This window comes from Neolamprologus brichardi, chromosome 9 (genome assembly GCF_056152115.1).
Source record: "Neolamprologus brichardi isolate AB-2024 chromosome 9, ASM5615211v1, whole genome shotgun sequence".
Lineage (NCBI taxonomy): Eukaryota > Metazoa > Chordata > Actinopteri > Cichliformes > Cichlidae > Neolamprologus > Neolamprologus brichardi.
In genome coordinates this window covers 3,600,197-3,619,826 of record NC_142112.1, presented here as the reverse complement: position 1 = coordinate 3,619,826, position 19,630 = coordinate 3,600,197, and the positions used below count along the sequence as shown (strand labels likewise).

General features: G+C 44.7%; 1 protein-coding gene and 1 pseudogene across 1 annotated transcript in view; both read left to right on the top strand.

Moving 5' to 3' along the window:
* The window catches only part of LOC148101133 (NLR family CARD domain-containing protein 3-like), a 30,465-nt gene extending 18,678 nt beyond the window's left edge, over positions 1-11,787 (top strand). Inside the window, exon 9 of the mRNA XM_087845736.1 lies at positions 11,589-11,787. Within this exon, the coding sequence (XP_087701862.1) occupies positions 11,589-11,787 (199 nt within the window). The remainder of the gene's footprint in view (positions 1-11,588) is intronic.
* Positions 9,171-9,927, top strand: LOC148101134 (uncharacterized; annotated as a pseudogene).
* Positions 11,788-19,630: the final 7,843 nt, after the last annotated feature.

Here is a 19,630-nt window from a genome sequence, read left to right as displayed (position 1 = left end):
ATCTTGCCTGGTGTGATAGACCCCAGCCTCTATGGATCTTGTACTCAGAGCTTGTTCTTGTGCTGCCATGATTAGTGCCTCTGTGCTGTCTTTCAGTCCAGCTTTGTCCAGCCACTGATAGGATTTCTGGATATCAGCCACCTCCTCTATCTGCCGGTGGTACATACTGTGCAGGGGCCTGTCCTTCCATGATGGTTCCTCGTCTCCCTTCTCTTTCTTGGGTTTCTGCTGCCTGAGGTATTCACTGAGCACGCTGTCAGTTGGGGCCATCTTCGTGATGTATTCTTGGATGTTCGTTGTCTCATCCTGGACTGTGGTGCTGACACTCATCAGTCCCCGGCCACCTTCCTTCCGCTTAGCGTACAGCCTCAGGGTGCTGGACTTGGGGTGAAACCCTCCATGCATGGTAAGGAGCTTTCGTGTCTTTATGTCAGTGGCTTCTATCTCCTCCTTTGGCCAGCCTATTACCCCAGCAGGGTACCTGATCACGAGCAAGGCGTACATGTTGATGGCCCGGATCTTGTTCTTACCGTTCAGCTGACTCCTCAGGACTTGCCTGACCCTCTGCAGGTACTTGGTGGTTGCAGCTTTTCTAGCGGCCTCTTCATGGTTCCCATTCGCCTGCGGGATCCCCAGGTACTTGTAACTGTCCTCTATGTCTGCAATGTTGCCTTCTGGTAGTTCAATCCCCTCAGTTCTGACTACCTTCCCTCTCTTTGTTACCATCCGACTACACTTCTCCAGCCCGAACGACATTCCAATGTCATTGCTGTATATCCTGGTAGTGTGGATCAGTGAATCGATGTCTCGTTCACTCTTGGCATACAGCTTGATGTCATCCATGTACAGGAGGTGGCTGACAACTGCTCCGTTCCGTAGTCGGTATCCGTAGCCAGTCTTGTTAATGATCTCACTGAGGGGGTTCAGGCCTATGCAGAACAGCAGTGGGGACAGAGCATCTCCTTGGTAGATCCCGCACTTGATGGTGACTTGTGCTATGGGCTTGGAGTTGGCCTCTAGTGTTGTACGCCACATCCCCATTGAGTTCCTGATGAAGGCTCTTATGGTCCCATTGATCTTGTACAATTCTAGGCATTCCAGTATCCAGCTGTGGGGCATTGAGTCATAGGCCTTCTTGTAATCAATCCAGGCAGTGCACAGGTTGGTCAGTCTGGTCTTGCAGTCTCGGCTGACTGTTCTGTCTACCAGTAGCTGGTGTTTTGCACCTCTGGTATTCTTGCCAATTCCTCTCTGTGTCCCGCTCATGTATTGACCCATGTGCCTGTTCATCTTAGCCGATATGATGCCTGACAGGAGCTTCCATGTAGTACTGAGGCAGGTTATTGGTCGGTAGTTGGAGGGGACTGGTCCCTTCTTGGGGTCCTTGGGGATCAGGACCGTCCGACCTTCGGTTAGCCATTCTGGGTGTCCCTCGTTAACTAGCAGCTGCTTCATTTGTGCTGCCAGACGCTCGTGGAGTGCAGTCAGCTTCTTTAGCCAGTAGGCGTGAACCATGTTGGGCCCTGGTGCTGTCCAACTCTTCATACTGGACACCCTTTCTTGGATATCTGCCACTGTGATGGTTACTGGACCCTGTTCAGGGAGGTCGCTATGGTCTGCCCTCAGATCCACTAGCCACTGAGCATTGCCGTTATGGCTTGCGTCCTTCTCCCATATGCTCTTCCAGTATTGCTCCGTCTCCAGCCTTGGTGGTGCTGTTCTCTTATTATTGTTCCCTTGCCACTGAGAGTACACCTTTGCTGGTTCTGTGGAGAACAGCTGGTTTATTCTCCTGCCTTCTATCTCTCTGGTGGACCTCCTCAAGCGGCTGGCCAAGGCTGTGAGTCTTTGCTTGGCAGTTTCCAAGGCCTCAGGTATGGACAGCTTGCTGTATTTCTTATGCACCTTCTTTGTCGCACCTTTCTGCAACTCCGTTAGTTGGCTAACCTCCCTCCGTGCTACTTTGATCTTGCCCTCTAGCCTCCTTCTCCATGGAGGGTACTATATATGTGTGTGTGTGTGTATATACTGTAAGTCACTTTGATAACTTAAAAATGTTATTGTTTGGCTTTTTCAGTGTTTTATTTGTTTGTGAGTAAATCGGTTTGGCTGAGAGTTATTAGATTAGATTAAATTAAATTTAACTTTATTAATCCCTCGGGAGGGTTCCTCCAGGGTTTTCACACAGCTGAATAAACGTCAAACAGAAAATGATTAAACAGAAGAGTTTACGTCAGCGCCCGGTTATATTTTACACTTGTGGTGGGGCATGGCCTGCGGTGCCTTGCAGGGAGGGCGGTCGCACCTGCACGGCATCCTTTTTTTTTTTTTTTTTTTTTTAACCTGTCCCGTTTGGCTCTTTTGCCATCAGAATTATTGTCTAAAGGCGAAGAAAGATGCCCAACGGATTTTCTTTCCCAAATTGACCATCCCAGCTTTGCCGTAATGGTCCATTTGATTCACCTTTTATTCTTTATTTTATTTTCACTTGCTGAATACGGGACAGACTTGACTGGGGGAAAGAAAAGGGAGAAAGAAAGAGGGAAAGAAAAACAGTTGAGAAGAGGGACGGGGGAGAAGGGCATAAAACAAAAACCAACAGAATAAGCAGAAAAAAAAAAAATACATATATCGATCACCTGGATCACCTGTTGAGAAAGAAAAAAGAAAACAAGCAGAAGAAAACGAGAGTAATAGAATAAACAACATCACAATGATATATGGGAATATGACAGTAAATACTAAATATTAAACATTATTGTGCAGCACGTAAGATCGACAGCACAGTGTGCTTTGAGGTAGGAGCCAAAAAGGGTGTAGTTTGTGTGTGTGATCACCCGTGTGTACACCTGTGAGCATGGACGCGCTTGTTTTCTTAAAAGGTTCCTTCATGTAATGATCTGCTAGAGCAGGGGTGTCAAACTCAAATACACAGTGGGCCAAAATTCAAAACTGGAGCAAAGTCGCAGGCTAACATTAATATTTATTGAAATATATTTATTCCTCCAGATATAAGAATGAATCTTTTCTTATGGACTCAAACACGTTTTGCTGAAAAACTGAATATGGAACAAGCAAAGCTTAATACTAAACAATATATATATTAGCTGTATAATACCAGTAGGCCAGCTCTAATAGTAATTTGGTATGGCTTCGCGGGCCAAATGTAATTAGGCTGCGGGCCAAATTTGGCCCGCGGGCCAGAGTTTGACACCTATGTGCTAGAGGGTGTGGGGGGCCACTGCCCCGTCCTCCAGGGCATGAAGCAGGTATGGAGGAAATCAAAACACCAGACATCCAGAGGCCCCCAGAACACAAGAGACCAAGGAAGACCAACAGAGGGGCAGCCGTGCCACTGTCCCAGAAAGAGCTGAGGAGAGTCCCAGATGAGGGGTCACCCAGCAGCCACGGAGCAGAAGCCAGGGGGGGTTGCAGTGACGTGCCCGTGAGCCCCGCCGGCAGCCAGCTGTGCCTGAGTGACCGAGCCCCAGGCCGAGAGGCCGGGGGCACCCCACCTCCGAAGTGGCCCAAGCGAGCCCCAGGCTCCAGGCCCCGATAAGCAGCCGCCAAGGAGTGAGCCGGTGTGTACCTGGACGCCCACCCCCGGACACAAAGAACCACCAACGCACCGATGCCTGAGGGAGTCCGCCCCCGGCAGGGGAAGTGGTGGGGGGAGATAGGCCTCTAAACCTTGGAGGGCCTGAGATGTCCTCAGAGAGATGGCGTCTGATACTCAACCTGACATATAGACACAGACATACAGGCACACACAGATACAAACATCCATTCCCACCCTCATGCTCTCATATGCACTTACTCCACACTCAACCAACGTGGAGACAGACATAAAGAGACGCTGTACACACAATCACACTCCCTAAGCGTACTCTACGAACCGGGTCTAGGTACCCTTGCCCCTGGAGGGGGGAACTGCACCCAGACCCAGGTTGTGTTACCCTTTTCCCTGCAGTGGGGAGAAGCAGACCGCCCCGACTCCGCAGCAGCAGGGAGGCCCCACATTCCGGACCCCAGTCGGACGGCCAACTCCTCCTCCTAGCCCCCCTGCTCCAGCAGGCCGCAGAGAACGAGGGTGAGAGAAGATTCCTAACCTCCCTCCACCCGCTCATTGTAGTGTTGATGTATGTGTGTTCTAAGGTGCCTTTAAAACCCAGGAGGGCATGGAGCTACCTGCCAGAGAGCAGCAGGTAAGCGCATAGTCCCTCCTGCTAGCCCTCAATGTCTACGTGTATTTAAAATTGAGAGGTGGGCAACAACGCCAGGGGTGAGGTGTACACCCTGATGGTAATTGGGATTCCGTGTAACGTGCCCACCCCCAAGATCCTATATGTATGTGTAATGAGAGTGTGAGTAATGTGAATGTCTAAGTTGTGGGATAAAATTGAGGCAGAGGCAGCCAGAAGGGGACAGAGGGGGGGGTTACCTCCTCTGCACCCTGGTGACACACCCCTACTCCAAGGCCCTGCATGTGTGGGTGGTTGTGGTGGAGCGGGAAGAGGGAGGCAGCTGGAGATGGGGAGGGAAGGAAGGGAGGGGCAAGTGACCCCTCCCTGGGGCCAGCTCCCCCGCTGACCCCAGTAGGCACCCCCATACCCCGCGGTCCGCCAGGGAAGGGGGGCCCAGGCCCATCCGAACCGGGGCCCAGTGCAGTGGCGCCGCCCGGCCCCACAGAGCCCGGGGCAGTCCACCCAACCCCACCACAGAGAAAACTGCGCCCACCCCATCATCCACTCATCTTCCAGACTACATAAGACAATAGACGCCCAGGCTGAGATCTTCCTCCACCTCTCCTGTATCTCCCCCTCTTGCAGAGAGAGTTCCTGAGAGAGGAAAGCTCCTGCAAGATGTGACAACCCCCCCCCCCCAGTTGAAGAGCCCCCCAGGTGGCTCGATGCACCGGTGGCACCCCGCGCCAGGGCCGGGCCCCCATACACCCACCCGCCCACAACCCCGGCAACACACCAACCAGGACCCAGGCCCCCGAGGCCCGGCCAGGGCCCCAGGCCAGAGCCGGAGCGCCCCCAGAACCTCACGCCCGTCCCGGACCCACCCAGGGGCAGCCAGGCTACCAGGTCAGTAACCCCCGTCCGTCAGCACAGACCCTCCCCTAGCCCCGCTGCACGTAGCCACGAGGAAACCGCCACCTAAGAGCCAACAGAGCCCCTAATTGGCCATGGCCGCTACCCCGGGTTGAGCCCCCCAAGGAAGATGCTCCCGGGGAACCCCCTGACGCCCTAAGCCTGACCCTACCCCCACACCAATCACAACAGTGAAGGCGAGACCAAAATATGACCCCCCACCCCCACTAGGTGATGGAGCTGATCAGAGGAGCCCAGAGCGATTGATCTGATGTGGTGGCAGAGGCTGTATCAAGACTGATGTAATCTAATAGATAATTTCTATATTGGTTAGAATTAAGATTGTTTTTATTTTTCCAGTTCATGAGGACTGTTTTCTTGGCTATGCATAGGGCAGTGAAAACCATATGGGCTATATTCTTTTCTGAAGTGACATTATCTAAGCTGCCCAACAAACACACCAAGGGGGAAGTTGGAATGTTACATTTCAGACACTTTGATAAGTCTTCACATATCTCACGCCAAAACTTCTGAACTGGTGGACAGAACCAAAGAGCGTGGATATAATTGTCCGGTGAATTGGTTTGTGTCACGGTCTCTGGGGCAGACCGTGGGGATGAGGGGAATGAGGACCCAAGATGCAGGACTTGTGATGAAGGCAGTGCGTTTATTTACAACAGTTCACAGAATAAACCCCATGTTTTCCCCTTGACTTCCGTGTCGTGTCTTCACCCACAAGTTCGTGCTCCGTGGTCTTCGCTCCAGTGTGTCCCCGCACCCCGTGCTCGCTGCTCTTGTCTTCCCTGCTCCTTCCTGGAGAAAAATAACAAGAAGCAACTTGTCAGGACACTCGACTACCGCGGGCATGTACTCACTGGACTTGGTGCTAATGACACTAACGTGGAGTCAAACTCAATATTCCAGCGACGAATGGCTCAGAGCCCCAGCCTTAAAAGCCAGAGAACTGCAATCGCTTGATCAGCAGCAGGTGCGTGGCCAAGGGCAGGAGCCCAGTCAGAGCTCCGCCCAGGCAGACAGGTAGGAGAGAGAGAGCGTGAGAGAACAACAACACTTGTGGCCACACTGGGCTGGCCGGGGAGGCACAGGGACCATGACAGTTTGGCAGTGTGAGCAGTTGGTGGTAGATGCAAAGCCCATCTTGAACATCCGATGACCTGTATAGTGCACTCTATGTAGTATTTTGTATTGAATTAATTGAAGACTGGGATTTCTGATTAGATGAAAGGTTTTTAAGCAAATCTGAGACCAGAAGTTTTGGTCTAAGTTAACTGATAAATCCGCTTCCCATTTTGCAATAGGAAGTGATATTGATTCATCTGTTTTAGAAAGCATTCTGTATATTTTGGATAGTAATTTGGGGGTTTTAAGAGTAAGAAATTGAACCACACTTGGTGGTGTTTGTAGTTCAACTTGACCCGGTTTAAATTTCTTTTTTATTATGGATTTAATTTGTTGATATTCTAAAAATCTTTTCTTGTTGATCCCATATTGTGTAACTAGTCTGTCAAATGAAATAAATTCTGTTCCTTCTAGTATATGTTCTACATATTTGATTCCTTTACCATTCCAATCTGAAAAGTTTATCATATTATTGTTTTGTAATATGTCAGGGTTGTTCCAGATAGGTGTACGTTTGCATGGGATTAATGAAGACTCTGTCAATTTCAGAAACTCCCACCATGCTGTCAGAGAAGAGCTGATGTTGATGCTTTTGAAGCATTCATGTCGTTGGATGTTTGAGCTGATAAATGGTAGATCTGAAATCTCTAGATTATTGCAAAGTGCTTGTTCTGCATCTAGCCAAGGTTCATCTAAGAGGGTATGTTTTAGCCATCCTGAGATAAACTGAAGCCTGTTGGCTAAGAAGTAGTGCTGAAAGTTAGGTAGTTCTAATCCTCCTTTATCCTTGGTCTTTTGTAGTGTTTTTAAGCTTATACGTGGGGGCTTATTTTTCCAAAGGAATTTGGACATATATGAATCTAGAGATCTGAACCAATCTTGTGGCGGTTTAGTTGGGATCATTGAGAATAAATAATTTATTTTTTGGTAATACCATCATTTTTATAGCAGCAACCCTTCCAATGAGTGATATGGGTAGACATTTCCATCTAGCCAGATCACCTTCTACTTTCTTTAAAAGTGGGGTATGGTTTAATTTAGTTAGATCTGCAAGCTTGGGAGAAATATTAATACCTAAATATTTTATATTTCCCGATTGCAGTGGAGTAGAAGAGGAATTATGGAAGCAGCAATTAATAGGAAGGACTGTAGATTTTGACCAGTTAATTGAGTAATCTGATATTCTTGCAAAAGAGTTTATCAGTTCAATCACCCCAGAGATATTGGTTTGTGAATTTTGGAGAAAGAGTAACACATCATCAGCATAAAGGCTGATTTTATGTTCCACGTTCTTGCATTTTATGCCCTTAATTGCTGAATTCTGTCTAATTGCTGCTGCTAGTGGTTCGATAAAAATTGCAAACAGTGAAGGGGAGAGTGGGCATCCCTGCCTGGTGCCCCTCAGGAGACATAAGCTGGAGGATGTCTGGTCATTTGTTCTGACACAAGCTGTTGGGGAATTATATAATATTTTTAACCAGTTGATGAAAGAAGATCCAAAACCAAATTTGTGTAAAGTCGCAAATAGAAATTTCCAGTTAACTCTGTCAAACGCTTTTTCTGCATCTAAGGAAAATATTGTAGTTTCAAGGTTTTTACTGTATGAGTAATCTATCAAATTAAGTAATCTACGTGTATTTGTTGATGAGTGCCTACCTTTTATGAAACCAGTTTGGTCAGGATGAATTAAAAGGGGGGTTATTTTCTCTAGTCTCTTCGAGAGAGCTTTGCAGATTATTTTGAGGTCTACATTAATAAGGGATATTGGACGATAGCTTGAGGGATATACAGGGTCTTTGCCTGGTTTTAGCAGGAGATTAATGTTTGCAGAATTCATATTTGATGGAAGTCTGCCCTTTTCTTTGATTTCTAACAACGTTCTGTAAAAAACTGGTGCTAGAATCGTCCAGAATTCTTTGTAGAATTCTGCAGGAAAGCCGTCTGGACCTGGAGCCTTATTATTGGACATACTTATCAGGGCTTCCTGGAGTTCACCTGATGTCAGTGGCGAATCCAGTGCCATTGCTTGAGAGTCTAATAATTTTGGGAGAGTTATGTTGTCTAAAAATTGATCAATTTCCTTTTTAGATGGGTTTATTTGTGGTGAATACAACGTTTTATAGAAATCCCTGAAAATGTTGTTTATTTGTTTCGATTCATATATTGTTCCCAGATGAATCTTGAACAGCACATATAGTTGTTTTTTCTTTATTTATTTTTAGCTGGTTTGCTAGAAATTGACCGGATTTATTACTATGTTCATAATTTTGTAAGCGTAGTCTTTGTACTAAGAATTTTGTTTTTTTATCAATTATCTCATTTAATTCTAGTTTTGTTTTGCGTATTTTGTTCAATGTTTCCTGATCTTGGTGGGACGCGTAGGCTTCTTCTAGTGATTTGATGGTTTTTTCTAATTCCTGAATATTTTTGTTTTCTTTTTTCTTTTTATGTGATGAGAAAGAAATTATTTTACCTCTCATCACAGCTTTCCCTGCTTCCCATAAAACAGAAGCTGATGTTCCGGGAGTGTCATTAAAGTCTAAATATGAAGTCCACTCTTTTTTAAAATATTTAATAAAGTCTTCATCTTTAAGCAGTGATGTATTAAATCTCCAGTTTTTACTTGGCATAGTATTATTCTTGTGCATTAGTGTTAAAGATACAGGAGCATGATCGCTGACAGTTATAGGGTGAATCTCAGTGTCTGAAACGTCACTCAGCAGTGAGCTGCTGACCAAAAAATAATCCAGACGAGAGTAGGAGTGATAAACATGTGAAAAAAAAGTATATTCCTTACTGGTGGGGTGAAGGGAGCGCCATGCATCGCAAAGACCAAAGTCGCTCATATACTGCACGGCATCCTTAATCACGTCCACCAAGTTTAAAAACACGAGGACTCAGGGGTTGCGGGGTGGTGGTGGTGTCGTAAATAAAATGTCTCAAAACGCTGATCCCTGGACCCGCCGTGCCTTATTCACACCACACTGGTGCCGAAACCCAGGAGGCGGCATGGCGGGTCCTTACCGGAGCCAGGGAAGGGAGGAGCTGGCCCAGATGGTGGCCGAAATAGCGGCCACCCAGCGGGAGCAGGCGGCGGAGGTGCGTCGCCAACAGGAAGAGCTGCGGAAGGAGAGCGAACGCCACCTGGGGAAGATGGCGGAGCTGGCAGCGCTGCTCCAGGCCTGGGCGACCTCGACGCCGCCACCCCCACCGGGGTATACTGACGGTGGTAAAGCGGTGGAGGCACCTCGGCAGCCGGAGGTGGTGGACGAGTCACGCGGGGGGTCCGAGCCTGTCGAAGGAGGAGGAACAGCCGGGTGAAGGGCTGCAGCTGCCGGGAGCGGTGGAGGAGCCGCTCCAATCGGAGGCGGAGGACGAGACGGGCGAGGGTCTGCGCCGGCTGGAGGGAGAGGAGCCGTGGGTGGTGACGGAGGAGCCATGCCAGGAGCTGCTTGAGGCGGCGGCAGCGGAGGCGGCGCCCGAGGAGCCGCTCCAGCCGGGAGAGGCAGCGGAGGCGGCGCTCGAGGAGCCGCGGGATAAGTCGGAGGTGCCCGTGCAAGGGGAGTCCGCGCCACCGAAACCCGAGGTCGGCGGGCGGAGCAGAGCGGCCTCGCCTCCACCAGAGGCCGGCGTGTGGTGTGGATACGTGGGCGACCCCCGGACCCACCTCATCACCGGCGCCACTGGATAAGTGGGCGGCCACCAGAACAGACACCTCCCTCTCGCTAGGCCAGGGCCCGGGGGTGCCGACGGTCCGGGCTGATCCCCTCTCCCGCTCGCGGTGGGGGGAGTAGGTTCGGCCGGATGGCTCCCCGGCCTCAGTCGGGTGATGGGGGTATGTGGTGGGGCGTGGCCTGCGGTGCCTTGCAGGGAGGGCGGTCGCACCTGCACGGCATCCTTAATCACGTCCACCAAGTTTAAAAACACGAGGACTCAGGGGTTGCGGGGTGGTTTTGGTGTCGTAAATAAAATGTCTCAAAACGCTGATCCCTGGACCCGCCGTGCCTTATTCACACCACAACACTCTTGGAGCACTTTTTTGCCACATGTATCGCAAACCACGTCTCAGCTGTTTGTGGGGGTAAAATAAGTCCACACGTGACTACGATTACGCTCAACTATTGTTGTGAGTGCGCTAAGGGGCTACGAGACATTTATACAGCCATATTTTGCACATGACTATGAAAGGCGGAAGAGGAAGTAGTTCCTTTGAATGTAGACAATCCGAATGTTATAGTTTCTTTCCATTGTGTTCCTGTTAATGATAAACTACAAATTTACTTTAAATTACTAAAATATCGATATTTTAATGTGAGAATCGATTCCAGAACATAAATGACTGGTATCGGAGGAATCGATATTTCAGGATCGATCCGCACATCACTAGTCCCCAGTCACAAACAGTAATGTAGTGTACGCTGTTAAGTGCCAGGAGGATTGCCATGACTTATAAATCGGGGGAACAAACAAAACCTGGCAAAGCAGATGGCACAACACAGAAATAACTCATCAGGCCAGGACTCTGCAGTCTATTTACACTGTGGTGGAATTTTGATTAACAAAGTCTACAGACACGTAATCAACACCTTTTATTAACGTGTGAATGGGAAAGCAAACAGACAGTATCCACAGTTATGTGAGGTCTGAGCTCTTGAGGCGTCGCAGTGCATCTGTTAAACTCTGATAACCAGAGCTACTTCCTCTTTCAGGTACCGCGGTTTTCCCCCCAGGATTTTCAAAAACAGACAGCTAGTTCCATACGCATGGCGCAATTCCTTATGTCAGCTGCGTCTGAAACATATATATACTCATGTTTTTAATATGTTTGGCTTGGAGACCTGAAATGTTAGAAAATCAAATAGTGCTCTTTATTATTTTGTTGGTTCTGTTTCCTGTCTCTTGGATGGACCCCATCTTTGGTTTCAGATGATCAGATGTTCTTTCAGTGTTGCACTTTGTAGACGGTCCCTGAGCACTGGTCTCACAGCCAGCTGCACATAGAAACCAGTGTTGTTAGTCCAGGTCAGAAGACGACTTGTTGGAATGAAAATGAGCTTGCAGTTTATCTGCTTTAATAATGTGACTGGAAAAAGGTGTTGTTGGACTTCAAATATGTCCATTTCTTTCACACTTCACCTTTAAAAGTGAAGTCATGTGGTTCCTGGAAGGAAAAACACAACTTTTTTTCTCTTGTTGTGTTTGTCTGAAGCTGCTTCCTGTTGGCTTCAGCTGTTTGGAGTTTCCATTTTCTAAACTTCTACATTCTGAACCTTCTTCAGCTCTAAACAGATTATGAAACACTGAATGATTTCAAGCACAAACTTCTAATAAACATCTTTTATTCTTTTACAGATTGAGGAGCTGTGGTTTGTCAGAGATCAGCTGTGATTATCTGGCAGCAGCACTGAAGTCCAACCCCTCCCATCTGAGAGAGCTGGACCTGAGTGGAGACTACAACAAGCTGCATGATTCAGGAGTGAAGCAGCTGTGTGTTCTTCTGGAGAATCCACGATGTCGATTTGAAACTCTGAGGCCAGTCAGCATGTTTTAGTTGTGCTGAGATGAATATGATGTGAAAGTTGTGCTGACACTGTGGGTCAGTAGGCCCACAGACCTCTATACAGGAAGTCTTGTTCTACTCTTTGTAGAACTTCTGATCCCTGACCCTCTGAGTCCTACTCAGTAGATAATGCAGCATTCTGAGCTGATGTGGGTGAGGGGACTGGGGTAGCCTGACAGACTTGATGTCCATAACTTCCCTGCTCATCATGATATAAATAAACATGAGTATCCGTGTGCTATAAACTGTGTGGGGCAGGCAGGAATGGAGAACCCAAAATGCAGACTCCAGGATGTGAAAAGTAAACTCAAAACAGCCAGATTGCCAGACACAAGGAAAAACTAACTAATGGATAAAAAATAAACTAGGCAGGCTGGCAGGGAATGAGGGAGATTGCGACACAAGACTGAGGGAGACACTGACATAAATACACAGAAGGATAACGAAGGAAGTGAGAACACATGGGGAATACAGCTGACACAAATTAACATGACGCCACAGGGGAATCAAAACTAGACACACCGAACATGTAAATACGAGACCTTCACAATAAAACAGGAAATGGAGGAACATGACGCAGGAGTGAAGGTAAGGCAGACGAGAGGGAGCGAGGGAAGATGAAGGAGCATGAGGGAGAGAGAGAGAGGAGATGAGAGAGACATGGCGGACTGGGGGAGAATGAAACATGAGGAGGGAAACAAGATATAAGAACTCGCACAACATATATAAACACAGAAAGCAAAGACACAAGGAGAAAATACTAAATAATGAAGGAACTAAGCAGTGAATATAAGAAACTCAAAAAAGACCAACTAAGACTGCTACTGAATCTGAATATGAACCATAACACAAAACATCAACAAAACAGTAAAACACCAGAAACTGACAAACAATTTGTCAAAAAGACACAGGACTATGACACCTTGCAGGTCAGATCTTATCAGTCACACCTGTTAGTGCAGCTCTCCTCTAGATTGTAGTACTTGTTAAGCTAGGATGGTTTTAGAAGCCTGGACCGCAGACTCTAACGGAAGATATTACTTGGAAGGATTAAAGCAACCTATTAGAGGCACTAACATAGGTACTCCAATTTACACCTTAATTGTTTCACAACGGGTTAAAAAGTGAATGTACACAGAGAGTTTGGTGGTGAGATGGCCACTTCCAGTACTGTAGATGTGTTCCAGCTTAGTGTTCATGGAAATAATCCGGAGAGCAGGATTCCTTGATAAATGTCACATCTTCTTAAAGTTATAATCCACAGGGAAAACTTTGAAACTGTCGGTCTGATATCTAGTCCACCAATCAGGCGTTTACATGACATTCTCTGATCTTCAGCCCCACCTTATTATCATTCTCTCTCTCTCTGTTTCACATCTGAATAATCTTCACACATTCACTTAGCATAATCCATTTTAATCCAAACACCTTTCTCTTTAAAACTCTGTTTGTCAGTCACTATATATTCAGTACAATCCTCTTTTTTCACTAAGTCACACACATTCAGAGATCAGAGTGTCCTGTGTGCTCTCATTCACTCACACTCATATGGCTGAAGTCTGTTTGTACACAGGCTGTCAGCTGGCCTTTATATTTACTGATTATGTTCTCATCAATAATTAACAGGCAGTACATTTACATATGAATCATAATTCAGTGTTTAACATATTATCACAGATAGTTATAGTTTATTCATTTACATAGCACATTTAATTACAACAGGAACGTTGATCAAAGTGCTGTACAGAAAAACAATATACCTAGTAAAATAACTTATAATATTGGTACCAAGCATCAAATATGAAATAACAAATGACTCTCATACTGTATTAAAAGCCAGTAAATACAAATGTATTTTAAGATAAGATTAAAAAAGACTGAGAGAAGGAGCCTGTCTGATGTGTAGGGATAGATTATTCCACGGCTTAGACGCAACGACTGCAAACGGCTGATAAGGCTGCAAGTACCCGGGAGTCTCTCCATTTAGGGCTTTGTAAGTCAACAATAAAATTTTAAAATTCAAAAAAAAAAAAAATAAAAAAATAAAAATTAATTCTGAAGTGAACAGGGAGCCCGTGAAGAGAGAGACAAGCACCGGGGAAATATGTTCACGTCTTTTAGTACGTGTCAGAAGATAAGCTGCAGCATTCTGGACCAACTGCAGTCTTGCCAGGCAGGACTGGCTAACTCCAGCATATAAGGAGTTACTATAATACAGCTGGGATGTAATAAAAGCATGGATTGCCCGTTCAAAGTTTTTAAATGATAAAAACAATCTCACCTTAGATAAAAGCCTCCGTTTGAAGAAAGACCGCTGTACAACTGAGCTAATCTGTTTTTCAAAGGTGAAATTGCTGTAAAATATAACCCCCAAATTTCCAGATGGACTCCACAGGACATCTTCTTTATGAAGAAACTGTGAAAGTTTTTCCAACAGTGGGAAACATTTCAGAGAATATCTCAGAGAATATCTGTGAAGCATAAGCTAGACATAATAATAGCAGAAAAGCAAAATAATGATCAAAATCCTGCTCTGAGTCATCGTTTAAACATCACTATTAGACAGTAAAGGCTTCCAAAGACTGCTCACCTCTCACACTTAGTTAAAGATGCCGGTGCTGTCCACAGATCAGCTGACCTGGTGGGTCTCCATGAACTTCATGTTTTTGAATGTACAGAAGATGATCATCAGTGACGCTGTCTTTAAAATACTCTTGTTAGAAATGTTTGACTTTAATGTGAAATATTCATTGTTTTTTCTCTTGCTGTTTGTTTTCAAGCTGCTTCCTGTTGACTTCAGCTGTTTGGAGTTTCCATTTTCTAAACTTCCACATTCTGAACCTTTTTCAGCTCTGAACAGATGATGAAACACTGAATGATTTCAAGCACACACATTTTCTAATAAACTTACATCTTTGATTCTGTTTACAGATTGAGGAGCTGTGGTTTGTCAGAGATCAGCGGTGATTATCTGGCAGCAGCAATGAAGTCCAACCCCTCCCATCTGAGAGAGTTGGACCTGAGTGACAACAACAAGCTGAATGATTCAGGAGTGAAGCAGCTTTGTGGTTTTCTGGAGAGTCCAGGATGTGGACTTGAAACTCTGAGGTCAGTCAGCATTTTTTAGTTTGCTGAGGTGAATATGATGTGAAAGTTGTGCTGATATTATACCTGTCCACACTGAGGATCTTCATGGTAAAGTCTGTTGTCTTCTTCTCTGGTTTAGTCCATTGACTGTAGCAGAACAATGTTCACATTTCAAACAGTGATATTCAACATAAGGCCCGTGGCGCACACGCGGCCCGCCAACCTTTCCTAAGTCAGAGAGAGGGGACTCTGATGAATTGTGTAGCGTTTCAAGTATCAGGCACAGCAATGAATAATCCACAGCTGACTCTCTTTAGCAGGTCAAAGATCACAGCACCCAGAAATCTGTGAAACATAACAGTTTGGAGCAGGAATTATTGCACATTTACAAACTGACACTGTTGCACGACATGCTGGGTAATGCTAGCTGGTCAGGTAGTCAGATGCTGTCATGTGAGCAAGAGGCTGAGACATTTACTGACGACATCACACTGATGATTGGTGTAAGTGTTTAAACTTTTACTTTTTAATATCCCAGGAAGCATAAGTAAGCCTGCAGTCTGAGAGCGCAGTGCTCTATGAGGAGAATAAGGTATTAATAATAAGAATCAGCTCATATTAGATAATAAGGTATATTCCAGGAAGCAGCTTCCTGTTCCAGATCAGCTGATCAGAGTCAGGTCAATCAGCTCTGAGCATGCTCAGTTTGAGTTATGGAGCCCGATACTACCATTCACCATGCCAACGGGTAGGTAGATAAAGAGCAGATGCTCCGTGTGGATCCAGAGGAGCAGGAATATGAAGATGCGTCAGTGCAGAGCGTGATAATAACAGGAGGAAGAAGAATTTGAATCAGTGTGGGTCACTCTGTCATTATCACAGACTCAGTAAAGGCTATACAAAATCCATCATTTATTATAATGTCCATGCTCATCATTGAGCAGCTTGAACTTTGATCAGATGAGTCCTAACTTTACATTTGAAATCTCATGATTCAGCTGTAATCTGATTACAATCAGAGGGTCTGAATCTGCTTTTGAATTGTTTGAGTTCAGTTTTAGTCTTAAAGTCATTTCAGCTTCATCTTCACTCAGATATTTACATCATCTCCCTATCACAGCAGATGGCCGCCCCTCCCTGAGCCTGGTTCTGCCGGAAGTTTCTTCCTGTTAAAAGGGAGTTTTTCCTGCCCACTGTCGCCATATTGCTTGCTCATAGTGGGTCAAATGATTGTTGTTGTTTTTTTTTCTGTATGTATTATTGTAGGGTCTACTTTACAATATAAAGCACCTTAAGGCGACTATTCAGTTTCAGTTTCAGTTTTATTTTTCATATGCAAGTTAGCACAGGGTCAACATTGCAATGAAATGTGTTTGACGAGCAGCAGTCACTCAGCAGCATGATACAGTAGGAGAAAATATAATAAAATATAATAAAATAAAATAAAATAGAAAAATAGTAAGGAGCAAAATATTAGAGAGACATGGTAAAAGAGAAAAGATGACTAAATATATATGTATCTATAAATATAAATATAAATATAAATATATGTACACTAGTGATTAAATAAGAAAATCTTGAAAAGAAATATGATGGGAGGGCAGATGGGATATTGCACAGGAATGAGCAGCAGAAAATTACAGTATTGAAAATCACTATTGTGATTTGGCGGAATATAAATTAAATTGAATTGAATCTCCAAAATCCACCTGTGACACACACGTTTCGATCAGTGTGATTGATTCTAATCAAACAGTGATTGATCGCTGATCACTGAGAGCCAGGCTCAGGGAGGGACGGCCATCTGCTGTGACCGGTTGGGGTGAGGCAAGGAAGACAGGATAAAGACATTCTGTGGAAGAGAGAGAGATTAATAACAAGTATGATTGATGACTGTGACAGTGATATGATGACTGTGAGGAACCTTGGAGTCATTTTTGACCAGGATATGTCCTTCAACGCACATATTAAACAAATATGTAAGACTGCGTTCTTCCATTTGCGCAACATCTCTAAAATTAGAAATATCCTGTCTCAGAGTGATGCTCAAAAACTAGTTCATGCATTTATTACTTCCAGGCTGGACTACTGCAATTCATTATTATCAGGATGTCCAAAAAACTCACTGAAAAGCCTTCAGTTAATCCAAAATGCTGCAGCAAGAGTACTGACAGGGACTAGAAAGAGAGAGCATATTTCTCCTGTTTTGGCTTCCCTTCATTGGCTTCCTGTTAAATCCAGAATTGAATTCAAAATCCTGCTCCTCACATACAAGGTCTTAAATAATCAGGCCCCATCTTATCTTAATGACCTTGTAGTACCATATTACCCTATTAGAGCACTTCGCTCCCACTCTGCAGGCCTACTTGTTGTTCCTAGAGTATTTAAAAGTAGAATGGGAGGGAGAGCCTTCAGTTTTCAGGCCCCTCTTCTGTGGAACCAGCTTCCAGTTTGGATTCGGGAGACAGACACTATCTCTACTTTTAAGATTAGGCTTAAAACTTTCCTTTTTGCTAAAGCATATAGTTAGGGCTGGACCAGGTGACCCTGAATCCTCCCTTAGTTATGCTGCAATAGACGTAGGCTGCCGGGGGATTCCCATGATGCATTGAGTTTTTCCTTTCCAGTCACCTTTCTCACTCACTATGTGTTAATAGACCTCTCTGTATTGAATCATATCTGTTATTAATCTCTGTCTCTCTTCCACAGCATGTCTTTTATCCTGTCTTCCTTCTCTCACCCCAACCGGTCGCAGCAGATGGCCGCCCCTCCCTGAGCCTGGTTCTGCCGGAGGTTTCTTCCTGTTAAAAGGGAGTTTTTCCTTCCCACTGTCGCCAAAGTGCTTGCTCATAGGGGGTCATATGATTGTTGGGCTTTTCTCTGTATCTATGAAGCGCCTTGAGGCGACATTTGTTGTGATTTGGCGCTATATAAATAAAATTGAATTGAATTGAATTGAATTGAATGATTCAGTGCAGACAGGTCTATTAACACATAGTGAGTTAGAAGAAATACACATTGCATCATGGGAATCCCCCAGCAGCCTACACCTATTGCAGCATAACTAAGGGAGGATTCAGGGTCACCTGGTCCAGCCTTAACTATATGCTTTTGAAGAAAGGAAAGTTTTAAGCCTAATCTTAAAAGTAGAGATGGTGTCTGTCTCCCGAATCCAAACTGGAAGCTGGTTCCACAGAAGAGGGGCCTGAAAACTAAAAGCTCTGCCTCCCATTCTACTTTTAAATACTCTAGGAACAACAAGTAAGCCTGCAGTGTGAGAGCAAAGTGCTCTAAAAGGGTGCAATATGGTACAACAAGGTCATTAAGATAAGATGGGGCCTGATTATTTAAGACCTTGTATGTGAGGAGCATGATTTTGAATTCAATTCTGGATTTAACAGGGAGCCAATGAAGGGAAGCAAATAGAGGAAAAATCTGCTCTCTCTTTCTAGTCCCTGTCAGTACTCTTGCTGCAGCATTTTGGATTAACCTTCCTCTCGTGTTAGGGTCAACACCGACCCATTTTAAATTTCAAATGTATTAAAAAAATAATAATAAAAAAATTAAATAAAATACAATAAACAAATTTATGTGATTTGTTTTTTTAGTCAAGGCTTTTTGACATTGTCAGTGTAACCCCACTCAGCCTCTATGTCCGGTGCTGTATGAGTAAAACTCCCTGGACTCGAGATGGGTAGAGCTCAGGCGTGGTTTATTCCCCTTTTGTGGGTCTCTGCAATAACATGGGACATGAGTAACCATGGGTTTCCAGCAACAGGATTCTGGCCAAACACAGCAAAAGCTTCATTGCTACTAATGGGATAAGCTAATGATCGTATAGTGGAACTCTTAGTTTTCTTAAAATAAATAAAAACCAAATATTGATTGAAAAATAAAATGGCAACAAAACTTATTACGGAAAATAAAATAATAAATATTACTGCATTGTGGTTTAGGTAAAAAAAGAGAAATTAATTCACTTAAATTCACATTCATGTGAAAATAAATAAACTTCCAGACCAAAGCCAAAATTTCCTTTCATGTACAATAGTAAATGGAACAATGCTGTCATCTACTGGGCAAAACTTAATAAGCAGTATTTCTTAAACAGAATTAGCCTGCAGCTCAACCAAATACATGTTTCAAAATACACATACCTGCAATAACATGGGACATGAGTAACCATGGGTTTCCAGCAACAGGATTCCGCCCAAACTATCAAGAGAAGTTTCAAATTATTAGACACGACAGTCTCCTCTAGCTGTTAGCTGCTAGCTCAGCGTGTCCATTTTTCCCTACCGTCTAACCCAGTAATTTCAAAACAAGATCATAAAACTGAAATCTCCTCAGATGCTACTGTATGAGCAGTTCATGCTGTTAATGCACTGTCATGTTAACCTCAATGAGGATTTTTCAAATATGTTTTAAACTCATGTTCGGTCAGCGCGGACTGAGGAAGAACTTACCACAGCAAAAGCTTCATTGCTACTAACGGGATAAGCTTAGGGAAAACCAGTTTACCAGTAGCAGACTTCCACTGCGGATTTTCAAAATAAAGGTTCTAAAATCAAATCTTTCAAAATAAACCCATGGTTCCGATCCCAAGTTTAACAGGCATTTAACCACAACAAAACCATGTTCATTCTTTTACATAGTTAAATCAGGAACCTCTATTTCTACAAAATAAAACAAAAAAAATTCTTTTCACTTAATTATAAAATGCTCTAGTTGAAATTATGGTCTTTGT